Below are 21,526 nucleotides of genomic sequence, written 5' to 3' on the forward strand. Positions count from 1 at the left end.
CTGCACGCCGCTGTGGTGCACCACGGGCTGCCGGCGCCCAGCGCCCACGAAGAGGCCCCACGGGTGACCCGCGTACCCGGCATCTTCAGACAACCGGCAACCGCGCCTCGCCGCACCACTGGCAGCATCTGTAACCCTCTGCCTCCTGAGGCTCCCCCGGCATTAGCACCACACGGAGGAACAGCCGTCGGGCTTGGAAACTTCCGTAAAGGTTTACAGGGAGTTTCCCAGGCTTGAGAGGCAAACGCGGTTCGTGCCTCGGGTGCGAAGCGGCAAGGAACTCGGCTCTCCTCCTCCTCGGCTCTTCCTCCGCCCGGGCTGTCACCGCCCGGCCCTGCAACGGGCACCTGTGGGGCGCGGGCCCCGCTGTCACCAGCCCCCCGGCCCCGCAGCCCGGCCGAGGGCCGCCCCTCGGCGCGGAGCCCGGGGCGCGCCGGGAGGGCGGCACAAAGCGCCTCCTCCGCCCGCGGCTTTGTTCGCGGCGGGGCCCCGAGCCGAGCCCCTGCCGCAGCCACGCTCCGCCGCCTCCCGGCCCGGCCCCGCCCCGCCGACTGGCGTCCCCCGGCCTCCCCGCGCTCCCCCCGGCCTCCCCACCACGCCGCCGCCGCCGCCTCCTCCTCCTACCTTGGCTTTCCCAGCCTCCAGCTTCTTCAGCCGCTCCTCGTCCTCCATGGCGTCTGTGCGGGAGAGCAGAGCGTTACCGGCGGCGGGAGGCAGGGCCCACCCCGCTCCCGCCCCTCAGCCGGGGCGCACACGCTCGCTGTCCTGTCCCGTCCCGCCCTGTCCCGCCTCACAGCGACGACAGCTGCCGTGGCGCTGCCACCGGCGCCGCCATCTTCATCCCACGTAAACACGCGGCCGGGGAAAGTGACGTTGGGGCCGTCCGCTCCTCCTCCTGCCGCCAGCCCCTCCTCCCCCCCCGGGCCGCGGCCGCCTCCGGCCGCCAGCGCCCCCCGCCCGGCTGCCGGCAGTCCCGCCGGAGCCGCCCCGGAGGCGCGGGCTGCCCCGCTCCAGGCCGGCCTCCGCGGCGGCGGCCGGGTGACGACCGACCGCGGGCACGGCCGCAGCCGGCGCGGCGGGGGAGGAGGGGGGCAGCGGCGGGCACACCCCCCTCCACACCCCTTCTGGCTCCCGCAGGCAGAAAGGCGGGAGGGGCTTTCTCTTCCCACAAAAGAACTGCGGCGGCAAGACGCCTGCAATCTGCGGTTGCTTTGATACAAAGCTCTGAACAGACAGTACCTGAGTTCCGCAAGATGCTGCCTTCCGCCGTCTCGCAAATCCAGCCTCCCTGGCTACAATGCTAATTTTGACAGTTTTGATTTTCTAAGCGTTTTCTTGCTCCTACGTGCGGCTCACTAAACGGCAAGCTTTCGATGCCATGGATCTAAAGCTTTCTGAGCGTGTCGCAGACTATGTAAGGATGACAACAAAGGATGTGTAGACCCGTTTAAATTACTTAATATGCATTCATCATGCCAGAGGAGTTGAAACAGTTGTGTTAAAATCACAATGGGGAATATGGCACACAGCAATTAAATGCTAATACAATTTCTATACCTAAGCATTCAATTCAAAGCAATATTCTGGGATTACTTAATATTGTCTACTAAATGTGTGCCTTGCAAGGCTAATAGCAAATTTGTACTGGGAAAGACCTTCTAGCGGCCCTTCAGTACCTAAAAGGGGCCTACAAGAAAGCTGGAGAGGAACTTTTTACAAGGGCATGCAGTGATAGGACAAGGGGTAATAGCTTTAAACTGAAAGAGGGTAGATTTAGTTTAGATATAAGGAAGAAATTCTTCACTGTGAGGGTGGTGAGGCACTGGAACAGGTTGCCCAGAGAAGCTGTGGCTGCCCCCTCCCTGGAAGTGTTCAAGGCCAGGTTGGACGGGGCTCTGAGCAACCTGGTCTAGTGGAAGGTGTCCCTGCCCATGGCAGGGGGGTTGGAACAAGATGATCTTTAAGGTCCCTTCCAACCCAAACTGTTCTATGATTGTTCATGATGTGTTTTTTCTTTCGGTTACTGCTGAAGTTGGTTCCATTTGTGGTGGTGGCAAAGGCTTACACATTCCTGGTAAATCTTTTTTCATTAGTGTGTAACAACTGCATGTGAACAAACAGATTCCTTATTCTGCATTTGGAATCATTCTGCTTTATTAAATGCAAAATCTAAAATCTTTCTGAATTAGATCTCGGCCTTGCTGATCTTTTTAACACAATTCAGTCAGTATATATTCTTTCCTTCCTTGAATTTTCCAGCAAAGACCAGATCCACCCAAAACAGAAAAAATGCCAAAAGAAAACATCATTTGCACAGTATTACTGACCAGGACCAAGACAAAAAGTATTAGGAGTCCTAGCAGCAGACTTCCACACCCATATTATTGCCAAAGTAAACAACCTTCAATCTGAAATTTTTAAGCATTTTCTACACCTCATGAAAGATGTTACATTTAATGGAAAAGTTTGAAAGAATTTGTTGATCTGTACACATAATGTGCATTCCTGTATTTACAAAACAATGTCCTCAACCTTCACTAAAAAACAAAGGAGTACCATTTATGTCAAAAGAAGAAAACACCGTCCATGGTACGGAATGACAAATCTCTGCGTTACACTTTGTTTTGTATTTGAAGCAAGCATATATTCCAGTTGAAGTTCTCAGACTTTGCTATTCACTAGAGGAAAAGCATGTTATAGAGAAAAACAGCAAATGAAATTAACTAAAGATAAACTTTTTATAGAAATACAAATTTATTTTTCATTCCTTAAAAATGTGTTCTCAAATTAGTAAAAGAAAGTGATTTTCACAAAGTGTGTACAAATGGAAGTTTTTCCCAGCAATTACAAAGGCCTGGAGGCCCCTGAGGGAAAAATAAATCACCTTTTCTGTGCCAATGACATTCCTCTTGGCTGACAGAGGCCACTGTCACAGAACTAGCTGTTAGGTGTCAGTAAAATTTCACACACCCATGACACTACAATAGTAATTTCTTAATCAGTAAATATCCCATTTAGAAGATAATTACAAACTTCCTAAATCCCATAATTAAATGGGTTCTTAATACTAAGAATTAATGGGCCTAATTTTCCTCTTACAGACTTATATCCATGTAATTCTAATGGTTTTAAGTTAAACACCTAATTCATGACAATGGAAGTCATGAAAATCAGACCAACAAACTATAATAGAGTACTGTGGAAATTACTACTGGATAAAATATCCCAGGGAATAGTATTTCCATATTCTGTCAACGTTAGAAGAAGAACAGGACTTTCTCTCCCAGGAAAAAAAAAAAAAATCCATACAGTGTGATTTCCTACTTCTGCTATTTAAATTCCTATTTTATCATTTATGTAGGGTGAGCTGACTGGAATTCACAACTTGGTTAGCCAATTAAACTTTTAGTTACAGAAAGGCATTTATCTTGCTTGTCTCAGAATTGACCAATAATGTTCACTTGCCTAAGAATGTAAGATAGTGCCCAAGAGTCAGGCTAATAACTGCTTTAAAGATTGACTAACTTTCTAACACCCATTGAATTCACGTAAGTTAAATATGTGTAAACTGCTTTCAACAGTAGCATATGTGAACCAGATTAACAAGGTAAAAAATATAAATCAGACATCCTCCAAAATAGGAATGACTGATATTTTGGCCCAGGCTTATTTTAATATACAAATGTATTGATTATTGGAAATATTCATAAAAAACTGCACTGAACCAGCTTGGAATATCAGAGCTAAATTTTAGTTGCGTTTCTCTGTAAACAATGACAGGCCTCTTCACCTACAGTATTTTCTCTAACAATGAAACTGCACCTTCTTCCTACCCCTTCTGTGTCCTTTATTCACTGTTCAGTGAAGATATGCCTGGCTGCTCATCATGGCGCTTTAGTGGACTGTGAAGCCAATAGATGAAACCTAAAGACCACGTTTGATAAAGTCACAAAGTTCTAGTTAGGAAATTCAAATTCTCTCATAGTCTGTCACATCCCACTCAAACAAGAGAGACAAGTGACTTAGGTTCATAAATCCCCAATGGAGTGGACAACAGTGAGTTTCAAAGTCCAAACATTTATTCATTTCCCACGATGTACTAACTGGCTACATGACAACTGACTAAGTATACAACAAATTATGGCAAGTGATATAGTATGCCTTGCGTTACCTAATGATAATAAGGAAAAAGGGAAAAAAAGAAGAGAGAGAGAGAGAGAGAGGTAGAAATAGAGATCACCAGCCCAGGTTCCTGCGTTGGTCCTGCCAACACGGGTTCAAGGATGCATCCATTTTCTTCACTTCTTCTTCCCCCTCACTCCTTTCCCCCCCCCCCCCCCCCTTATACAAACTTTCCTTGGGTCCCTCCTCTAGGCTGACCTACTTTTCTAAGTATCCCATGTATGGGGAGGAGTAAGGTGCTTCATGGGATGATGTAACTAGCATGATCTTGTTAATCTTTATTAGCATATTCAGGGATGTCAACTTCAATATGCATTTCGTGGATGAGGCAAAGGTCATTCACCGGACAGATGGCCCTTGAAACTTTACAAGATGCACCAGAACAGAACCGTCCTGCCTTCACAAGGCTCCCCCCTCCAGCAGCATCCTGTGCTATCCAGGCAGCCTTATCAACTCTGAACTCCACACTATCCACCCCGTGACTATAGTTTTGTTACTTAAGTGTTTGAGACATTCCTTGGCTCAGAGGGCCTCCACTCCCCCCCATCCCTTATCTTTCTCTGGCTCTTTTTTCATGCAGGCCTGTTTCTCTCAGGCCCTGTTTCGGGGAGTTACAAGTCATCTCTCACATAGTCCACTAAAGTCAGAATCAGAGGGCTGTCAGATCATAACATGCTGCTGGTAAATCACGTGTGTAAATAAAATGCAAAAATTACAAAATATCACAGGCCTAAGCTGATGATACAATCTCTTCCAACAGCTAAGGAGCTCAGATACTGTGTCTTCTCAAGTGTCATAATTATCAGGAATACCACTTAGTAATGAGACTATCCAACTCAACAAAAAGTACATATTGGAATGGAAGACTCCTATATGAAGCATGTCAGATTCCCTGAACCAGCTTGTAAAAGCAAACTGTTACCTGACTGATGACTTCCTAGCACCAGTACAATGACCATGTTGATATTTTCCTGGCACCAATACAATGACCACGCTACTTTAGGTTTCTTAAGAGAGCTATGAATTTGTTTAATTGTAAATGTCTGTACTTGGTCAACGTAATGTGGTAAAGGAGTAGTCCTCCTGCTAATGGATATGCATGTCCAACAGTTCTGCTGTGACACTAGGTCTGCTGTAAAAAATCTACCTGACAGGATAACACATTCAGTTATGGTGAACATTAAATGGATCAAGTATGAAAATAAGAGATGCCTCCACCTGAAGGGTGACCATGCCGAATGTTTTGTTTGATCAGAACTGAACCTATGGGAGTTCTATGGCTGATTGTACTGATAGTAAGGCAGGGCCTCAATGTTTACCTGTCATAGTGCTTGTAAACCAAAATGGTTTGAATCCACTTCAGTGTGAGCTTGCACAAAGAATATGAGGTTGACTTAATGAACAGCTTAACCTCTGCTTTTGCCACAGTCTGCTGTGCCAGCTCTGTCCCTGCCATCTGCTCTGCACCTGCACCGAGCATTGCTTTGCACTAAGGCTTCCCAGAGTGTTGCTTTGTTGGCATGGTTGCAGCAGGCAGGTGATTTAGGCAAAATGTGTAAAATTCATCATTTCAGAGACCCGTTGCAGATACTGCTGAGGGAGGATTACCAAATCGTGTTAATTTGCCTTTATCAACTGCAAATCAACTGAAATTTCAGGTAGAACTTGGCCTATTGTATTTAGATTGACTGCATGTTATAAAAACATTTTTTAAGACCTCAGTCACTTTCACCTCAGGGATATTTGAGGTATGTTATTTATGTTAGGACTACCTTGAATTGTGCTTTAGAAACAGACAAATGTTCTCTTCTTCAAAGCAGGGCACAAGAAATGCCGTTACAGAATAATAGTGAGGCTTGGTGCTTAACAAGTAGGTGAGCTAGAGATGTAAGGGAAACATAATTTAAAGAGTTTATGGTGTTTTGTGTTTTTTTCCTTTTGAGAATCACTGGAGAAGCATGGTTGTATGAAAAATTATTAAATGGTGTGACTGATGAATATATATAGAATCAAGGTCCCATGTAACAGCTAAAATTTCTGTTCTCTTGTACATATTTTTTAATGAAAAAAGGTACCAAAGCCTATGAAACAGCATGGGCACTGAGAATGAAAATAAAATGTTCCAACATAAGGAGAAAGTTACCAAAAAATGCGGTTTTTAGCCCATAACTGCATCTGTGAAGTTAGACAAATTTACATTGACCATTGCAACCAGCGTCCCACCAAAGGCCTGGTTTTTGTTACCATCCAGCATGTATTTTTTTTCTTAAAGTAAGTTTTACTGAGTTTTGTTATAACAGCTGACAGAAGAAATCAGACACTAAAATCTTCCACACACATATGTGATCCAGGCATTCACTTAATACATACATAAAAGTGGACTTGCTAACATGCTTCAGTCACACACAGTGAAGCCTAACACACAAACGTGTTTTTCTTGTTTTCAAACACAAACATTCTTCTGCTGAAAAAAGAGTGAAATAACTGATACAAAAGTTGTAAAGCACAGAGCTCTTGTGATATTACAATAACACATACTTCTGGGAGATGTGCGTCTTTGTTTTCTGAATCCTGGAGTTTTACAGCTTATAGTTTGACAAATTGTAAGCTCCACATAACTTTTTTTAGGCATATTTGAGTCTATTCCTTATCATTTAATTAATTAAGACAAATACTGTGGTATTTGGTTGATGCTTTGATGTAAATACTCTAGCCAGGAAGAGGCAAGACTCTTTAGCTAAGAAGTTTTGTATTCATTTTGAGATGAATAATTTATTCTGCAGGCATAATATATCAAGGAAGGTAATTTAAGTAAGCTTGCAACTAATGAAACTCATTAAGTGACCCAGAAGCATCAAACTGGCATTTGATATTTGAGGTATGCACAAAAGATTAATTTCTATCACAAATCAGATATTTATATCAGATATATGTAGAGTCATTATAGTACATGTTTCTTTATAACTAAAGTCACAACTGTCCAAGTTTACATAAAGGTTCAGAATATGATTCTCTTATGCCTATTGCATATGAAGGTATAAACACTAGTTATTTTTCTACTGCTCCAGTATTTTATATGGTCAAGTGTTATTCATGAAGCTCCATTTAGAACATGGAAGAATTTACATATTTAACAGAATGTCCACATGTTTCAGCACAGTACCAATTTACCGGTGTGAATATCAGTTTCTTTTCAAAATTATCCGGGCTGTCATCTGACAGATCAGCATTCCCAGTGTTTTTTTAGAAATTCCAGAATTTCCAATGGTATTTGAGAGGAAGTGCTTCAGGCACCAGAACTGGTAGCACTTCTATAAGAAGCACTCCTATAGGAAGCACTTCTTTAGGAGCTACGGCTTCCTAAAACTCTATTTTAATATATTTGGGTGCTAGAATGGGGAAGACTTGTGTTATTCATATTTTAGCAAGCCTCAAAATATGTTAAAAATGTAATTACTTTCATAATGAGAATTACTCCTAAATCGTTGTATCATGCTGGAGGCCATGCCTTTTTTAGCGTTATTTATGGGGAAAAAAGAGCCAGCATGCCAGGTAATCCCATAAGAGCTGGTAAGTACAATGCATTTCCTAGGCTTAACTTCAATACTTATAGGGAAATATTCTGCCACCTCAGATAAAGAGTGCCGCAGACACAGTGGAGCTGGGAGAAGCGTGTAGGACTTCCAGAGGCTGTATCTCAGTAACACCCTGGCAAAAGGATTTCTTACTGAACTGCTATGAAAACATGCAGGGTGCAATGCAAATATGGACAGACTTAATCCACCGGGCCAGTGCATCAGGAGGAGGGAACGCAGTATGGCCATCTTCCCACCAGGCCACTCGTTCGTCCTGCTTTACCCACAAAAACACTGTGCAGCAGAGCCTGGCTGGGTAACACAGTTGCAACTGTGAAGGCTTTACAGCAGATCTGATTGGTTACCTGTTGAAAGAGATTTATTTTTTTTCTTCTTTGCACTTTTGTGAAGACGGGCCTGGCCCAAGCACCAAGCACTGGTGCTGGCTGGCCTGTGTTCCTGGCTCGCACTGCCTCAGTGTGACCGCAGCTTTTGTTGTCACCAGACTTGAACGTGCTCTTTAAACAAATTGTTTTTCTACCTGCTGCCATGAATCCATCCGTTTAAAAACTAAGTTAAGATCAAGAGGTTTGTAGCCCACTGCTTTCTTCTTCTTTAAATCTAGATGTTACTGTAAAAGCCCTCCCAGAAGGCCCGTATTACCATCCGGGGGACACCACTTTGCAGGGCAATCGCTGGGACCAAAATTCAGGGATATTTTATCTTATGCTGCCATCTCCTGGCAAATGGCTCGGTTACAAATAAAATGGTGAGTAAAACGGCTCTGCAAGGTGGCAGCACCGGGAGCAAACCCGGACTCACGTAATGGCGGTTTCTGCCTGTCACCCTCCAGACTGTCACCCTGGGCGGCGGCCCATGGGGAAGGGCAGGTTTCCCCAGGCGACTCGTCGCTTCGAAGGGTATCGGGCTGGTGCATTTTGTTTTAAATGTAGAGGCTGTAAAGGGCAAGGTGAAAACCCAGCCTCATGATTTCTGGTGAGTGCATGTGGCTTGTAGTTGGTGAGGTGAAAACAGGTCCTCAGTGGGCTTTGACACAGGCTTCTGTGTCAGGTGTGGGCTGTTTTTGCAGGACAGTTTAACCTAGCACAGTGGTTACAAATGGAGCGCATCTCATGTGCTGGCACAAGGAAAACGGATAAACTAGAGAATCCTTTATTGTTGCCTCTGTAACAAGGATGGCAGCGAGCCCAAGTGCCTTCCCACTGCCTGCCTGCAGTGATAGAACGTCAGGGAGATGTTTTGAAAATTCCCATGCCTAACTGTTGTATCAATATTATTATCAAATATTATCAATGTATTATAGTATGAAAGTATTAACTTTGTTAATATATATATTAACATTCATTCACATTATACACTGTAATGTAATGAGGTAGTGGAATTTTACTAGATGCTGTAATATTGTTCATGCATAGGTAAAACAAACTAAAGGAAAACCTGGCCCTGGAAATAAGGACTTTGCTTTTTGGAAGTTTAGAGTTCTTCATGAAGGACGAAGAATACGCCTGAACAACCAAGACAATGCCAGTGTCCTAGCCCCTCTGAGATGTCTTTGAAACCCTCTCAGCGTCATCTGGTGTTGTAGATAAGTCAGCAAGACTGACTCCAGGGACATCTGGATCAATAGACAAGCAACAAGAATGCTGCAAAAATATAGTTGCTTTGCAAAGTTTTACTATGATTAGTAATCAGTAGTGTGGGTGTTAGTGATTAGTCAAATCATGTTGTACCTAAACCCACAGCCTTCTCCTAGGGAAACTGATAAAGTTACGGTCTAGACAAGTGGTCTGTGCGGTGGGTGGCGATCTGGCGGACAGGCTGCAGCCAGATGGTGGTGGCAAATAGCTTTTTCAAACTGGCATCCTGTCACAAGTGGGGTCCCCCAGGGATTGATATTGGGCCCAACGCTGTTTAATATCTTTATAAGTGATCTGGATGATGGGATCATGTGTTCCCTGATGAAGTTTGCTGGTAATATCAAACTGAGTGGGGAAGCGGACACTTCAGAAAGGAGAGCCACCCTGCAGGAAGACCTGGATGGGCTGGAAGAGTGGGCTAACAAGTTCAACAAGGACAATGTAAGGTCTTGCACCTGGGAAAACATAATCCAGGAGTGCATCACAGACTGGAATCTACCTGGCTGGAGAGCAGCTCTGTGGGAAGGGACCTGGTGGACAGCAAGATCAGTATGAGTGAACAGTGTGCTGCAATGGCAAAGAAAGCCAACAGGATGCTGGGTTGCATCAACAAGGGCATCACCAGCAGAGATAGAGAAGTCATTATCCCACTCTACTCGGTACTTGTCAGGTCACATCTGGAATACAGTGTTCAGTTTTGGTCCCTGCTATACTAAAAGCTGTGGACAGGCTGGAGAGGGTCCAGTGAAAGGCCACAAAGATGATCAAAGGCCTGGGGAAAGGCTAAGAGAACTGGGTTTGTTCAGCCTTGAGAAGAGAAGGCTTAGGCGAGACCCTATCACCATGTTCCAGTATTTAAAGGGTGGCTACAAAGAAGATGAAGACTCCATTTTTACAAGGAGTCACACAGAAAAGACAAGGAGTAATGAGTACAAGTTACTCCTGGGAAGATTCCGACTGGACACAGAGGCAAGTTTTTCACAAGGAGAAAAATCAGCCATTTGAATAATCTCACCAGGGATGTGGTGGATTTCCCAACATTAGACACTTTTAAAATTCAGCTGGACAGTGTGCTGGCCGTCTTGTCTAGACTGTGCTGTTGTCAAGAAAGGTTGGACCATCTGATCCTTGAGTTCCCTTCTAACATGGTGTTCTATGATTCTATGGTTCTATGATTTGAAGGATATCAGAACCCTGTGTAAAATGACATTCAAGGTCCCCCAATTTGGCTGAGATACCTCATGCACATGAATACGTATTTACCCTTGTAATTCTGTATTTTGTGTCCTAGCTTCTCAGTTGTGAATTTTCCTGACAGAAGTGAGGATGACAGTGACCCAGATGCTGTGCCCTGCTGTGTCTGAGTGGCACTTGAAATGGCTGATCCGCACCCATGATCATCCAGGGCCAATCTGTATTGTTTTCCCCCATGTTTGGGGTATAGCCCAGTGTAAGCAAAGTAAAGCACTTACCAGACCACTGACCAACATAAAGTCAAAGCCTGGGAAGCTTACTTTAGGAGAGGAGAAGGGAAGATAGTTGTTCAGGACACTGCTTCTTAAACTGGTCCCAGTGAGAGGATCTTGAGTACTCCTCCACTCATTTTGTTGCCATAAATTCAGTCTCAAAAGAACCCTCTAAGACTTAGTTTGAAGTTTTTAGAAGGCAGGCATTCTTTTTTGAGGTGCTGGATGCATGGGGGATCATTCCATCTAACATACATACACTAAACCAAAAGTTCATCCTTTATATTCCTTAAAGACATGAATATTCATGCATTTTCCAAGAAGTCTCCACCTTTCTTCTTGTTTACTACATTTACATAATGCTGGCATTACAAAACTACACTGCGCATGCGCGGGGGTCTCGGGTGGTCATTTGGGGAGTTAGCCCCCTACTCCTTTTTCCCTTTTATGATCATGAGTCTTTTAAGGACAATTTCTTCTCCTTGGATGTTTCCCAACTCTGTTGTCCAGTCAAGATGTTCTTTCTTATCTGCCTTGTCTGAGCATTTCTGCTAGAATGTATCTATTCTCAAGATTAGGATATTTTCTCTGTACATTTTAATCACTCAGGCCTTGTTAAATACGAAGTTAAACATTATTTGGTAAAAGAATTTCTTAATATTTAAGGTATAATGAATCATTAATTGTTACAGGCCTCAACTTGCAGGCACCAACTGCTCGCAGGCATCAGCTAACAGGAATCAACTTTACTCAGTGTTTGGAGGCATAAGCTGCAAGAATTCTGTAGACATAAGGATGATGCTTAGCTGGGTTGTCATGAACAGGGGTTGTACCTCTGACACCTAGATAGAAAGAAAGGTTCCTGATGTAGAGAACAAAGCAATATTGCTTAACTAGTAAACTCATGTGCAGGAGTTTGGGGGTGAAGGGAGAGACCAAAACAGTGCCAGAACTTGATTTATGTTTGCTACATAGGTAGCCTCAATCATATTGATCCAGGATATTGCATGACCTTGTGTTCTTTGCTGTGTGATTCAGGAAATGGCAATGTCTAAGGTCTGAAGTTGTTCCCCACAGGCTCTTCAGTTGCTGTGGAGCTGGAGGTGACACGTGTTCATGCAATGCTGCAAGTTTAGCTCTATGAATACTGAGAGCAGATTGCTGGGGAACTTAATTGAAACGTGCTGAGAACTTACTAACATGAGTAGACCTGACTGCACTCATTGTTGGTTAAAAATTTGTGGTGGCTTTCATCAGCAATCTGTGTAATATGCTCTGGGTGTTGTGAATTATTTTTTTTCTCAGTAGTGGATAGATAAGGATTGATGTATGTAAGAGTCTTCTACTTGAAGAAAATCAACAGGTTGTTTCCATGTACTTGAGGGGTTATCACTGGGCTGTTAAGGCTTTTTAGTCTGAATTCACTTACTTGGCTTAACAATGTGAAGATTCAGTGTCATGAGCATTACTTATAGCTGTTTGAAATGAAGCCAGCTTGGGTTTTGGAAAGAAAAAATTTGTGGGAGAAGTAAAAGAAGTCTTGTATTTTTTACAGGTGGCCTCAGGTATTGCTTTGGTGGGAACATGATTCCAGCCTCTCCACTCTCCCCCTCTCATGTTGAAAGAGTTACTTTCAATACCGTAAACAGAGACTGGAGAGTAAATCATCTTAGATTAAAGTAAACACCTACTGGATAGTCACCTGGATTGGACCCTAAATTTGATCTCCAATAACTATAATAATATATAGATAGCTACATGTAGATTACTGTACTGGGATGTGTTGATCTTGAGCTAGTCTTTCCTAAATTGTTGATATGACACCTGTGGAAAGAAGTGGCTTCTTTGTTTCTGTTGGTGTTACTTACTGCAGTGCCTATTTTGCTGCTCAGAGTCTGCAAGTTTGCTGTTAATTATTTCAAAGTAAGGGATCAGATGTTAAATGGTGGGGTTTTTTTTAAGTAAAAATATGTTGCTTTTTAAAACACGGGAATGTTGCCAGTGATTAATCCAGAGAGGTCTGAATCTCGTTCTCCTATTCTGGACCTGCTTTTGTAGCTTTTGAGATTTTTATCTTTTGAAGCTTTACCTTGTGATCATCAGCAGCTAGGTTTTGTAGAGTTCTTAAAAAAGCATGAAAAAATCCCAGTTTCAGTGAATAGGACAAAGGTTCCATTCACTTCAGCAGGCTGCTTGCGTCACTGGCTGAAAGAGTGTGCTGAGATTTAGGACTTTCAACCTGGTTCTTGGCACTCGGACAGTGACGTCATTTCCTGAGTTCTGTGTCTGTGCTGGAAAGTTAAAAAACCTGGGATTTTTAAACAACCAACTTTATTTAAAAGCCCAATTACACATTATGCTGAAACTCAAATAGTACATTCTACATTAAAAAATACTTCAAAACAATGAAGAGGAACTCTGAAAAGGTGTGTTTTTTACAGCTCAGGAAATTTTTGACTTATTGCCATAATAAGATTTTGTAAAATAGTTAATGTTTACAAAATAAAATGTGTAATTTCTTTGTAACCATGAAACAAAGGTGTCATGAACCAGAATCAGGTGTTGTGGTATCCCACCTTTACTGACAAAACCTGATTTGGAATGAGATTGCTGTGGAAAAACAGCTAGATACTGTCCTTCCAGGACTCCTTCTTGAACTCTTATTTAGAAAGTATATATAAGGCATAGCTGGGGCGTGCTAGGGGAAAACATTTATGGGAAATTCTGGGTTCATAATTCATACTGGTTCTCAGGACTGTCTGCATGAAGCTGAGTATTCTGAGACTCTAAGGTCATCCATAATTGGGAATATTTAGCACAAGGTTCAATTTGTATAAACTATTCCTTCTCAGAGGGCTGGTGATTCTATTTTACATTCATTATAAATGGTGCTCTGAAACTTTAATGTATCTTAATTTGGCGCCATGACAAGATCAAACATCCATGTACTGTACTTCTGAGTTTGAAGTACAAATTATTTTTTTAACAGTTTGCATTCCTACTAACTTGTAGGATTATTTTGAGCCATTTGTTTTAAATAATTGCTTGCCTTTTCTTGTTTTGGTTGAGTTTTTTAATCTTTTTAAACTATAGCTAAGGTTAAAAAAATGTCTCAGTACATTCTTTGTTTTTCATTCAACTTGGTTGCGTTGTATGGTTTTTCTCTTTCCTCACCTCCAGATGAAGAACCGTGCAAGAAGAGCAGTATGAGGGTATATACAGCTTCTCATCCCCATGGCAGTCAGATGATTGATACACATGCAGAATCGATTGCTTCTCTAACATGAATGATGTCTAGCTATTAGATTTTTAATGGGGTCAGTATTCAGACTGGCGCTTTCCCTGGCTTGAGAAATAATAGAGTAGTGGTGTTGCAGAAGCACATGAAGAAGCACTTGCCTATCTGCAAGTTCTTTTTCTTTCATTCAGAAACTTCAGTGATACAACAGTTCATCTCATAGTCAGGAATCTACACTAAACATATAAGCGACTTACATCCTGTGCATTAAGCACATTAAGCGCATTAAACAGCTGGATCAAAGAAGTGGAAAAGCTTGACTATAACTGAAATTTATAGAAATGGCAATCTTGCTCTAATTAAAAGGAGTTTTGAAGCTAAACTGGAAACATTACACATTGTTTAATCAGATATAGCTATTACTCACGAGTAGAGAACCTATTGTGTGAGAATTCCTTGACCAGACTTTGTAATTAAAAAAAATTTTTAAAGGGGGCTTGTCTATATTGCTTTGAAAAAGTTTTGAATACTTTTTTCCCCCTAAAGAAACAGCTATAAGTAAATGTCCTGACATTAGTACTGGAATTCTCCACATTGGCTACGCAAAAGTTCCGATGCTTGACCTGTCAAATGTGAAGGTAGCAGACCTCTAGAGAAGCGTTGGTGCACTTCTGCTAAGGATTTGAATGGAATCAGTGATGGCACAGACTGTAAAAAATGACTGAAAGAGGTGTAAGAGAGGTTGGTCTGTTGCCCCAGTGTCTTGAGGGCGGTTTCGTTAAAAGCTGCAGAAGTCTTTGTGGGAGATCAGACTTCTCTGTTAAATACTTTAAGAAGATCCCTGTCACAAACAAAAAAGTAATATTATGCCTCAAAATATAAAAAAAGGGGAATTTTGTTCTTCAGGTGCATTTTTTTCTTAACGCTAAATTACAAGATCTTCAAATACATATATGTATGCACTTGTCTTCTGATCATACAACTGAACTTTTTGCTTAGTCCCGGTAAAAGTAAGTTTCTATTGCTTTATTTCCTCCTCCTTTTTAGGCTATAGTATGTAGTCTAAAAACACCTATTGTTGGTCAGAAATTTAGGCAAAATCTAATCCAGTAACGTGTGTATGCAAGTTTTTTTATTTACATTTCTCATTGATTATTTAGTCTTTCTAGATGTAATTTTAATTTCTATTTAACAAGAAAGGCACTGTTCTTTGTTAACTTTCTTCCACAGTTGTGTTTTTCTTACTATTTCCTCTTGTTAGGAATGCCTGGGGCGGGGAGGGTGCCATGAAGGCTTGATCCTGATTCCTGTAAAGGAGAACTGTTGAGTCAGGTTGTATTTGTCATTTAGCAAGAACTTTAGTTTCATTTTTGTCCTAACTTTGGTTCAAAAGCTGATATAGTTAGAAGGTTGGCCCTTCTTTACAACAGGAAATCAGAGTGCAAAAATAGGATTTTTTTACTGTCTAGCTGTTACTATTTAAAGGGACAGGTAATATAAGAGAAAATGGACGCATATTCCTCAGGAATTAATAGAATTACCTGGTTTTAAGATCTACAGTAATCTATATTTGCAGTTGGTGCATAATTAAGAAGGCCCTCCAGTAGTTTAAAGAGACTAGTTTTATTTCTCTTAGTGTTATTTTCCAGCAACTAAAGAAGTGGAGATCCTAGAGACCTACAGTGAGTGTGTGAAGACTTTTTGTTCATTTCAACATTTGTTTTTATGCAATGCCATTTTTTTTCTTTATGGTGAACTCATAAAAGTTACCAAGAAAAGTTAGCATAAGCTGCACTTTTAAGACAGTGTAAAATAGTAAGAGCAATAGCTCTAATAACTACTGTAGATCAATGCTTGAAAACAGATACTCCAAAATGTCAAGCTGCATATGTATTCCTTGGCTCTGTGAGAAACTGCAGTAAATGCTGCTTTTATAGAGAGTTTCTCTGACTGCCAACGGAAGAACTGTAACACATTTATAGGGAGTAAAAATTGGAATGAAACATGCCAGAGTAGAACAGCAATTACTTCCTTTTTACCAATGGGACAGAATTAATATAATAAATCATTAGGACAATAATTTGAGATATATTTGAAAGATGGCTTAGTTATTAAAAGTTATAACTTAATTAGATGATAAATTACAGATAATGACAAGTTTGTATGTAATTCACCCCGACCCAAAATTTCCATTAAGGTATATATATTTTCTTCCTATTTAAGTAATAAAGAGGGTAAACCGAAAAATCCTAGCTTCTTTTTTATTAGTGTGTATGTGAAAGCAGAAATTTTATGAAGGCAAAATACAGCAATAGTAGCACTTACATGGAGAAAATGACCAACCATTGGGTACTAGAAAGGTTGAAGCTCATTGTGTTTGAAAGTTAGCAGTAAATCAGAGTGTGGAATCCTTTGGGAAGTAATTAATGTGATACTATATTCCAACTAATTACTGTACAGATGAAACATGAAGTTCACAGTATGTTTCAAAGCAGTCATGACCTTTCTTGGTAAGAAAAGATCACCGATTAGATGCTTTTGATTGTAAAGTCAAAATACATATCTCTCTAGATGCTCATATATCCTGCCTCATTTTGTCATCTGAATGCTGTTCAAACCATCCTGGTAATATGACTGTGTTTTGAGACAGCATGTGAATGAAGTTGAGACGTTGATAAAATGGAGAGTTCATTGTAAGATCACTGAGACATCCAGGGAGCTGGAGCACCTGACAAATGAGGAGATGCTAAGGGAACTGTATTTGTTTAGCCTGGAGAAGAAAAGGCAGAATGGTGGGGAACCTAACTAATAGCAGTCTTCTACTCCCTAAACAGCGGTCACAGGAAGATGGAGCCAAACTCTTCCTGTGAGGTACACAGTGAAAGGATAGAAGCCAGCAAGAGAACTTCTGATTAGATATGAAGAATGAGATTAGCTGAGCACTGCAACAGACTGCCCAGAGAGTCTGTGGTATCATCACCCTTATAGATTTTCAGTATCTGACCGGGCAGGGCTCTGGGCAACCTGATTTAACTTTGAAATTATGAGCTGTAAGCAAGAGATTGAATAAAATGATCTCTAAAGATCCCTTCCAAACAAAATTATTCTTTGATTGTAGTGTCTTTTAATTGAACTTCGTAAGATACAGGAAAATGTGTGTCTTGTCAGTGTGACCATAGATGTTATCTTAATAGGAAATGTAAAAAATATTGCAATTGTATGGGAAATGAACATAAGAAACATTGGTTGTTTTGTCATTGTGCAGCTTTTTTTTAAAAATACATTCTTCATAAAGTATGTTTCTTACTTAAAGCATAGTCAGAAAAGCAGAATTATGTTTTTAGTGTTCCCATTCTTGATTCTTTCCCTGAAAAAATGATAGGAATCTTACTAGTAAAGCTTTTCAGTTCTTTCTAGTAAAGTTTTCTTAGTTTCTATCAGAGGTAGTAAATGGTGGATGCTAACTCCCAGATGGTTTCTCTTCTATTATATTTGATCCTTGTAGAACTTTCTCAGTGGAAAAAACCCACCTCCTCTGAAGAATAAGAATTATTCTGAAAAGCAAACATCATTCCTTACTCTCTTCTCTACCCTATGTGACTATAGGCAGCACATATAGAAACTCTTCAGTATTACTAGGATGACAGCTACTTTAAGGACTGGAACAAAGAATGGCAGTATGTTGCTAGCACACTCGAGGAAAAATGCTGTGATATGGGAGAAAGTCATGACACAGCAAGAATTTTATGGTTGTTAAAGAAGCCACAACATAAATCATGAGAAGGATCTGTATAGGCCTAGACTGTTAAGCTCACTTTGTCTCAGAATCATGGATGAAGATTAAAAAACAATAAAAATCCTCTTATTTTATTGCAGAATACTTTGCCTGTATTACAGCCAGGAGGGCCAAAACCAGCCAGTCAGAGCTGGTAAGTGGCAGTGTTCCTTTTTTACTGAGAATAAATTTCAGGAGGGAAGTAATTTTCTCTCATGGTTTCTGAAGCAAAGGGATTTGAAGAAAACATCTGGACTTTGAGGTAATTCACAGCAAAAGCCTACATGTGATGTGAAAAGTGATATGTTTCATCTATATATTATATTCTTTTAAAAATATTTAATTTCTTATAGAAAACAGCTTGAAAAGAGGGATATAGCACTGATTTTTTCTGGAGTTGTAAGGGAAGTTCATCAGCCAAACTTTTGTTAGCTCCATGTACTATTTGACAGAGGTGATTCTTACTGTGAAAGATAAGTAATCAAATGCTCTCCAGGGAGAACTGTGGCATAATTGGCTTGCAAGACAGAAATTCTTAAGAGATTCTGTGTTGCCAAACTGCTTGATATGTTCTAGACCTTTACTAGCAGAGATGTTGAAAGTTCGAGGGTCCTTCTATATAAAACCTATATAGAAGTTGTCAGTAAAAATAGAGTTCCTCCCAGCCTGTTGAGCCAAAAGCTAAAAAATGCAGGTGAGATTTTTTTACAGCTGTGTTTGACTGAATACCACTGAGGAGATTCCATGAAATTTCTTATGTATCTCCATACTCCTTGTGCATATATTCCAATTCTAAATAAAGAAAACCACATTCTTAGTTATTGGTAAAAGATAGTGTTGCAGAAAAGATATCTCCAGCTCTTAGAGAACAGATGAGATAAAGCAAATTACCCAAGTCACATAGAATATAAGGTGTCTAGTGGATGGGTTGTTCAAGAATTACATATGGAATATGAATATGTTGAAATATGAAGAACTACATAGTTCCTGGAAAAAGACCTAACACATAAGGTACCCATTTGGTCTAGATCAGTCATTGTGTCTCACTGAAAAATCTTTTGGAGCTGGAGTTGAAAGAAAGATAAGAGTTGGCACAGAGCTCCCAAAATGATAATTGCATTAAAATTTGTAGTCTGTATGAACTTTTAGAAGTTTCCTTACAAAGACATTTCCGTCAACAGAAATGAGAATTCTACTCTTTCCTCTGTGGTAGAATATAGAAATTATAAACATGATAAATTTAGAGGTGAGGGTGACCTCAACATCCTACCAGAGTTTTATGCATTTTGGGGAAGGCTGCTGAAGACAGAAATACTTGTTATAGTTTGGTTGCTTCTGTTAACCAGGTGTCCTAGCTTTTAGTATACTTTAGACATTGACCTGGGCTTGTCTTGGGACTTTCTCCTATTTGTAGACGTTTCAGTATTTACTAAGCTTCTTATGTTCCTGATGCTCTGGGAGCCCAGTAACAGAGGTAATTAAAAAGATGATCTATCTTATGACAGTGTCAATGACTTGACTTCGTTACACAGCATAGTGGGAGATCATGTCTGAACTGATCACGAGTAGGTACTATACAATTCTTTTATGGCTGCAGAGACTCCCAGTAGAGAGCATGTTCTTTGTAGTAAGTGGTTTTCTTAATAGATGATGTCAGTAAATTGTGCTAGAGGCACTGTCCGCAGGTGAACACGATTAGTAAAACTATCCAAGATCAGACAAACCTGTTAATTAAAAGTCTGCTTTTTATGTACGTAGAGACAAAGTGCTGAACAGGCCCTATTCTAGCCAGTGTTGTACTGACATTTTTGGACCGACTGAAGTAAGACAGTTTGATGAAGGATAGAAGGAAACATCTCATCAAACAAGGAAGTTTGATGGGCAGAATGATTCAGTCCCTGTGTCCATTCAGGCCTTCGATGTCGTATTCATATGTAGGAAGTGCGCAGACATGAGCTATAGGAGTACAAATCCCCTCTGCTACCAGAAGATCCTGGATATAGGTTTAGCCATTCAGAAACATCCAATTTACTGTAGAGAGAGGCATGAGTGGTGCTTAATGATTCCCTCAGAAGGAAAATGATAATTTAATTTCATTTTTCTTCCTTATCCCCACATTAGAAAGAGCAATAATAAAACAGATAAAAACTGACGTTGTCATTTCACCAAATGGTATTGAGAATAGAATCCTTGTAAAAAGCAATGTCCTGGATCTCCAGTCAAATAAATGCACCATCAGCTTCTCCCTAACACAGTCTGATATCAGAAAAAAGAAAATTTAAGAAGAGACCCAAATACAGTATGCCAATTGAAAACTTATTACTTGCAAATAAGTCTTAGAAAAGAGCCTAGTTTAAGATAAGATAGAACTTCCTTATCTGAGACACGTTCTTGACGAAGTTGCAACAGCAGGAGATCAAGATCTCACTTCCCTTAAGGAACCTGCCTGCAAATTGGTGTCCAAAGGAATGGGTTAAAAAGGTTCTAGATTAGCTGAGATACTGGCAGCCAGGGCAAAACAAGCAAAAGGCTGTATTCAGTGGCTCCTGCCACAGATGACTAAAAGTCTGAGGTCAAAAGGAATTCCAATGTTTCATGTTAATGGAGCTGAAACATTGGCATGCAAATCCTATGTTTATGGTATTTTTTTAAAGATTTTTGATTATTAATGCTAGTTTTCTGAGATGAAGGGGGACAGAGAAAGTGCTGCTAAAAGCATCACAATGGTTCTTTTGTATGCGAAGCCAAAAAGAAATGTTAAAACTTTCTTTGGCAGTCAAAATAAAAATTGCTTTAGGCTTTTGATGCCCTAGACATTTATTTTTGTATATGCCATATGCTCCCTTAAAATTATTTGTTTTAAAAATATTGTTTCACTTGGAAGAAACCTGGAACAGGAGGAGAATTACCACCAGCTGGAATTCTATTATAGCTGTATAAGAAGCTGAAAACTACTATTTTACCTTCTTGGAGCTCATTGCTGACAAATTTAATCGTGTATGTCTGCATGACTTCCCAGGGAGGGATGGCACCTTTAGCTAAAGAGGATTGGGTGTGCTCTTTGTTAGGTAACTCATGCTGATTCTCATTTTTAATATAGCTCCCTAAAACAGGGCAGGTATTTCACAAAGATGGGATCACTGTCCCAAAGAATTTACAACCTGAGTTGACTCGGTATGACTCCGTATGTTATGGAAACAAGCAATAGGGAGAGGATGGGATGAGGAACTAATACAGTTATTAATGATAAAAGGTGTGGTTCCTGTTGAGCTCCACTCCATTTTCCTGTCAAGCTTCTGAAGTCCACATGTAAAAGAGAAAATACAGGGTGCACTATTGATTCGCTTAGCATAGGGCTTGCAGAAGAAGGAATTTTCAGGACTGGTTTGAAGCAGAGATCACCAGTGTTGAGAGGGTAGTGTCTTGTGAGATTTTCACACACGAGGAGCAATGAGACAGTTACAGACCCCTGCTCATTAGCAACAGTACAAATTCACTCCTGATTCAGGTTGGAGCAACTCATCTGACTTTCATGGCACAGTATGCATAAGTAAGCCGATGTGGCTCGATATTTCAGCTACCATTATTAACAAAGAATCTAATTACAGACTTTTCAAAAAAGTATAATGAAT

At 40.8% G+C, this 21,526-nt stretch overlaps 1 protein-coding gene across 10 annotated transcripts in view; it reads right to left on the reverse strand.

Moving 5' to 3' along the window:
• The window catches only part of AKAP9 (A-kinase anchoring protein 9), a 120,603-nt gene extending 119,721 nt beyond the window's left edge, over positions 1–882 (reverse strand). For 9 of the 10 annotated variants that reach the window (XM_074864692.1, XM_074864705.1, XM_074864684.1 and 6 more), the window contains exon 1: positions 625–882. In XM_074864692.1, coding sequence (XP_074720793.1) covers positions 625–672 — 48 coding nt within the window. In that variant the 5' untranslated portion in view covers positions 673–882. The remainder of the gene's footprint in view (positions 1–624) is intronic. The other variant, XM_074864710.1, reaches the window with a different exon arrangement.
• Between the last annotated feature and the right edge of the window lie 20,644 nt (positions 883–21,526).

This window comes from Strix uralensis, chromosome 1, assembly GCF_047716275.1.
Source record: "Strix uralensis isolate ZFMK-TIS-50842 chromosome 1, bStrUra1, whole genome shotgun sequence".
NCBI lineage: Eukaryota > Metazoa > Chordata > Aves > Strigiformes > Strigidae > Strix > Strix uralensis.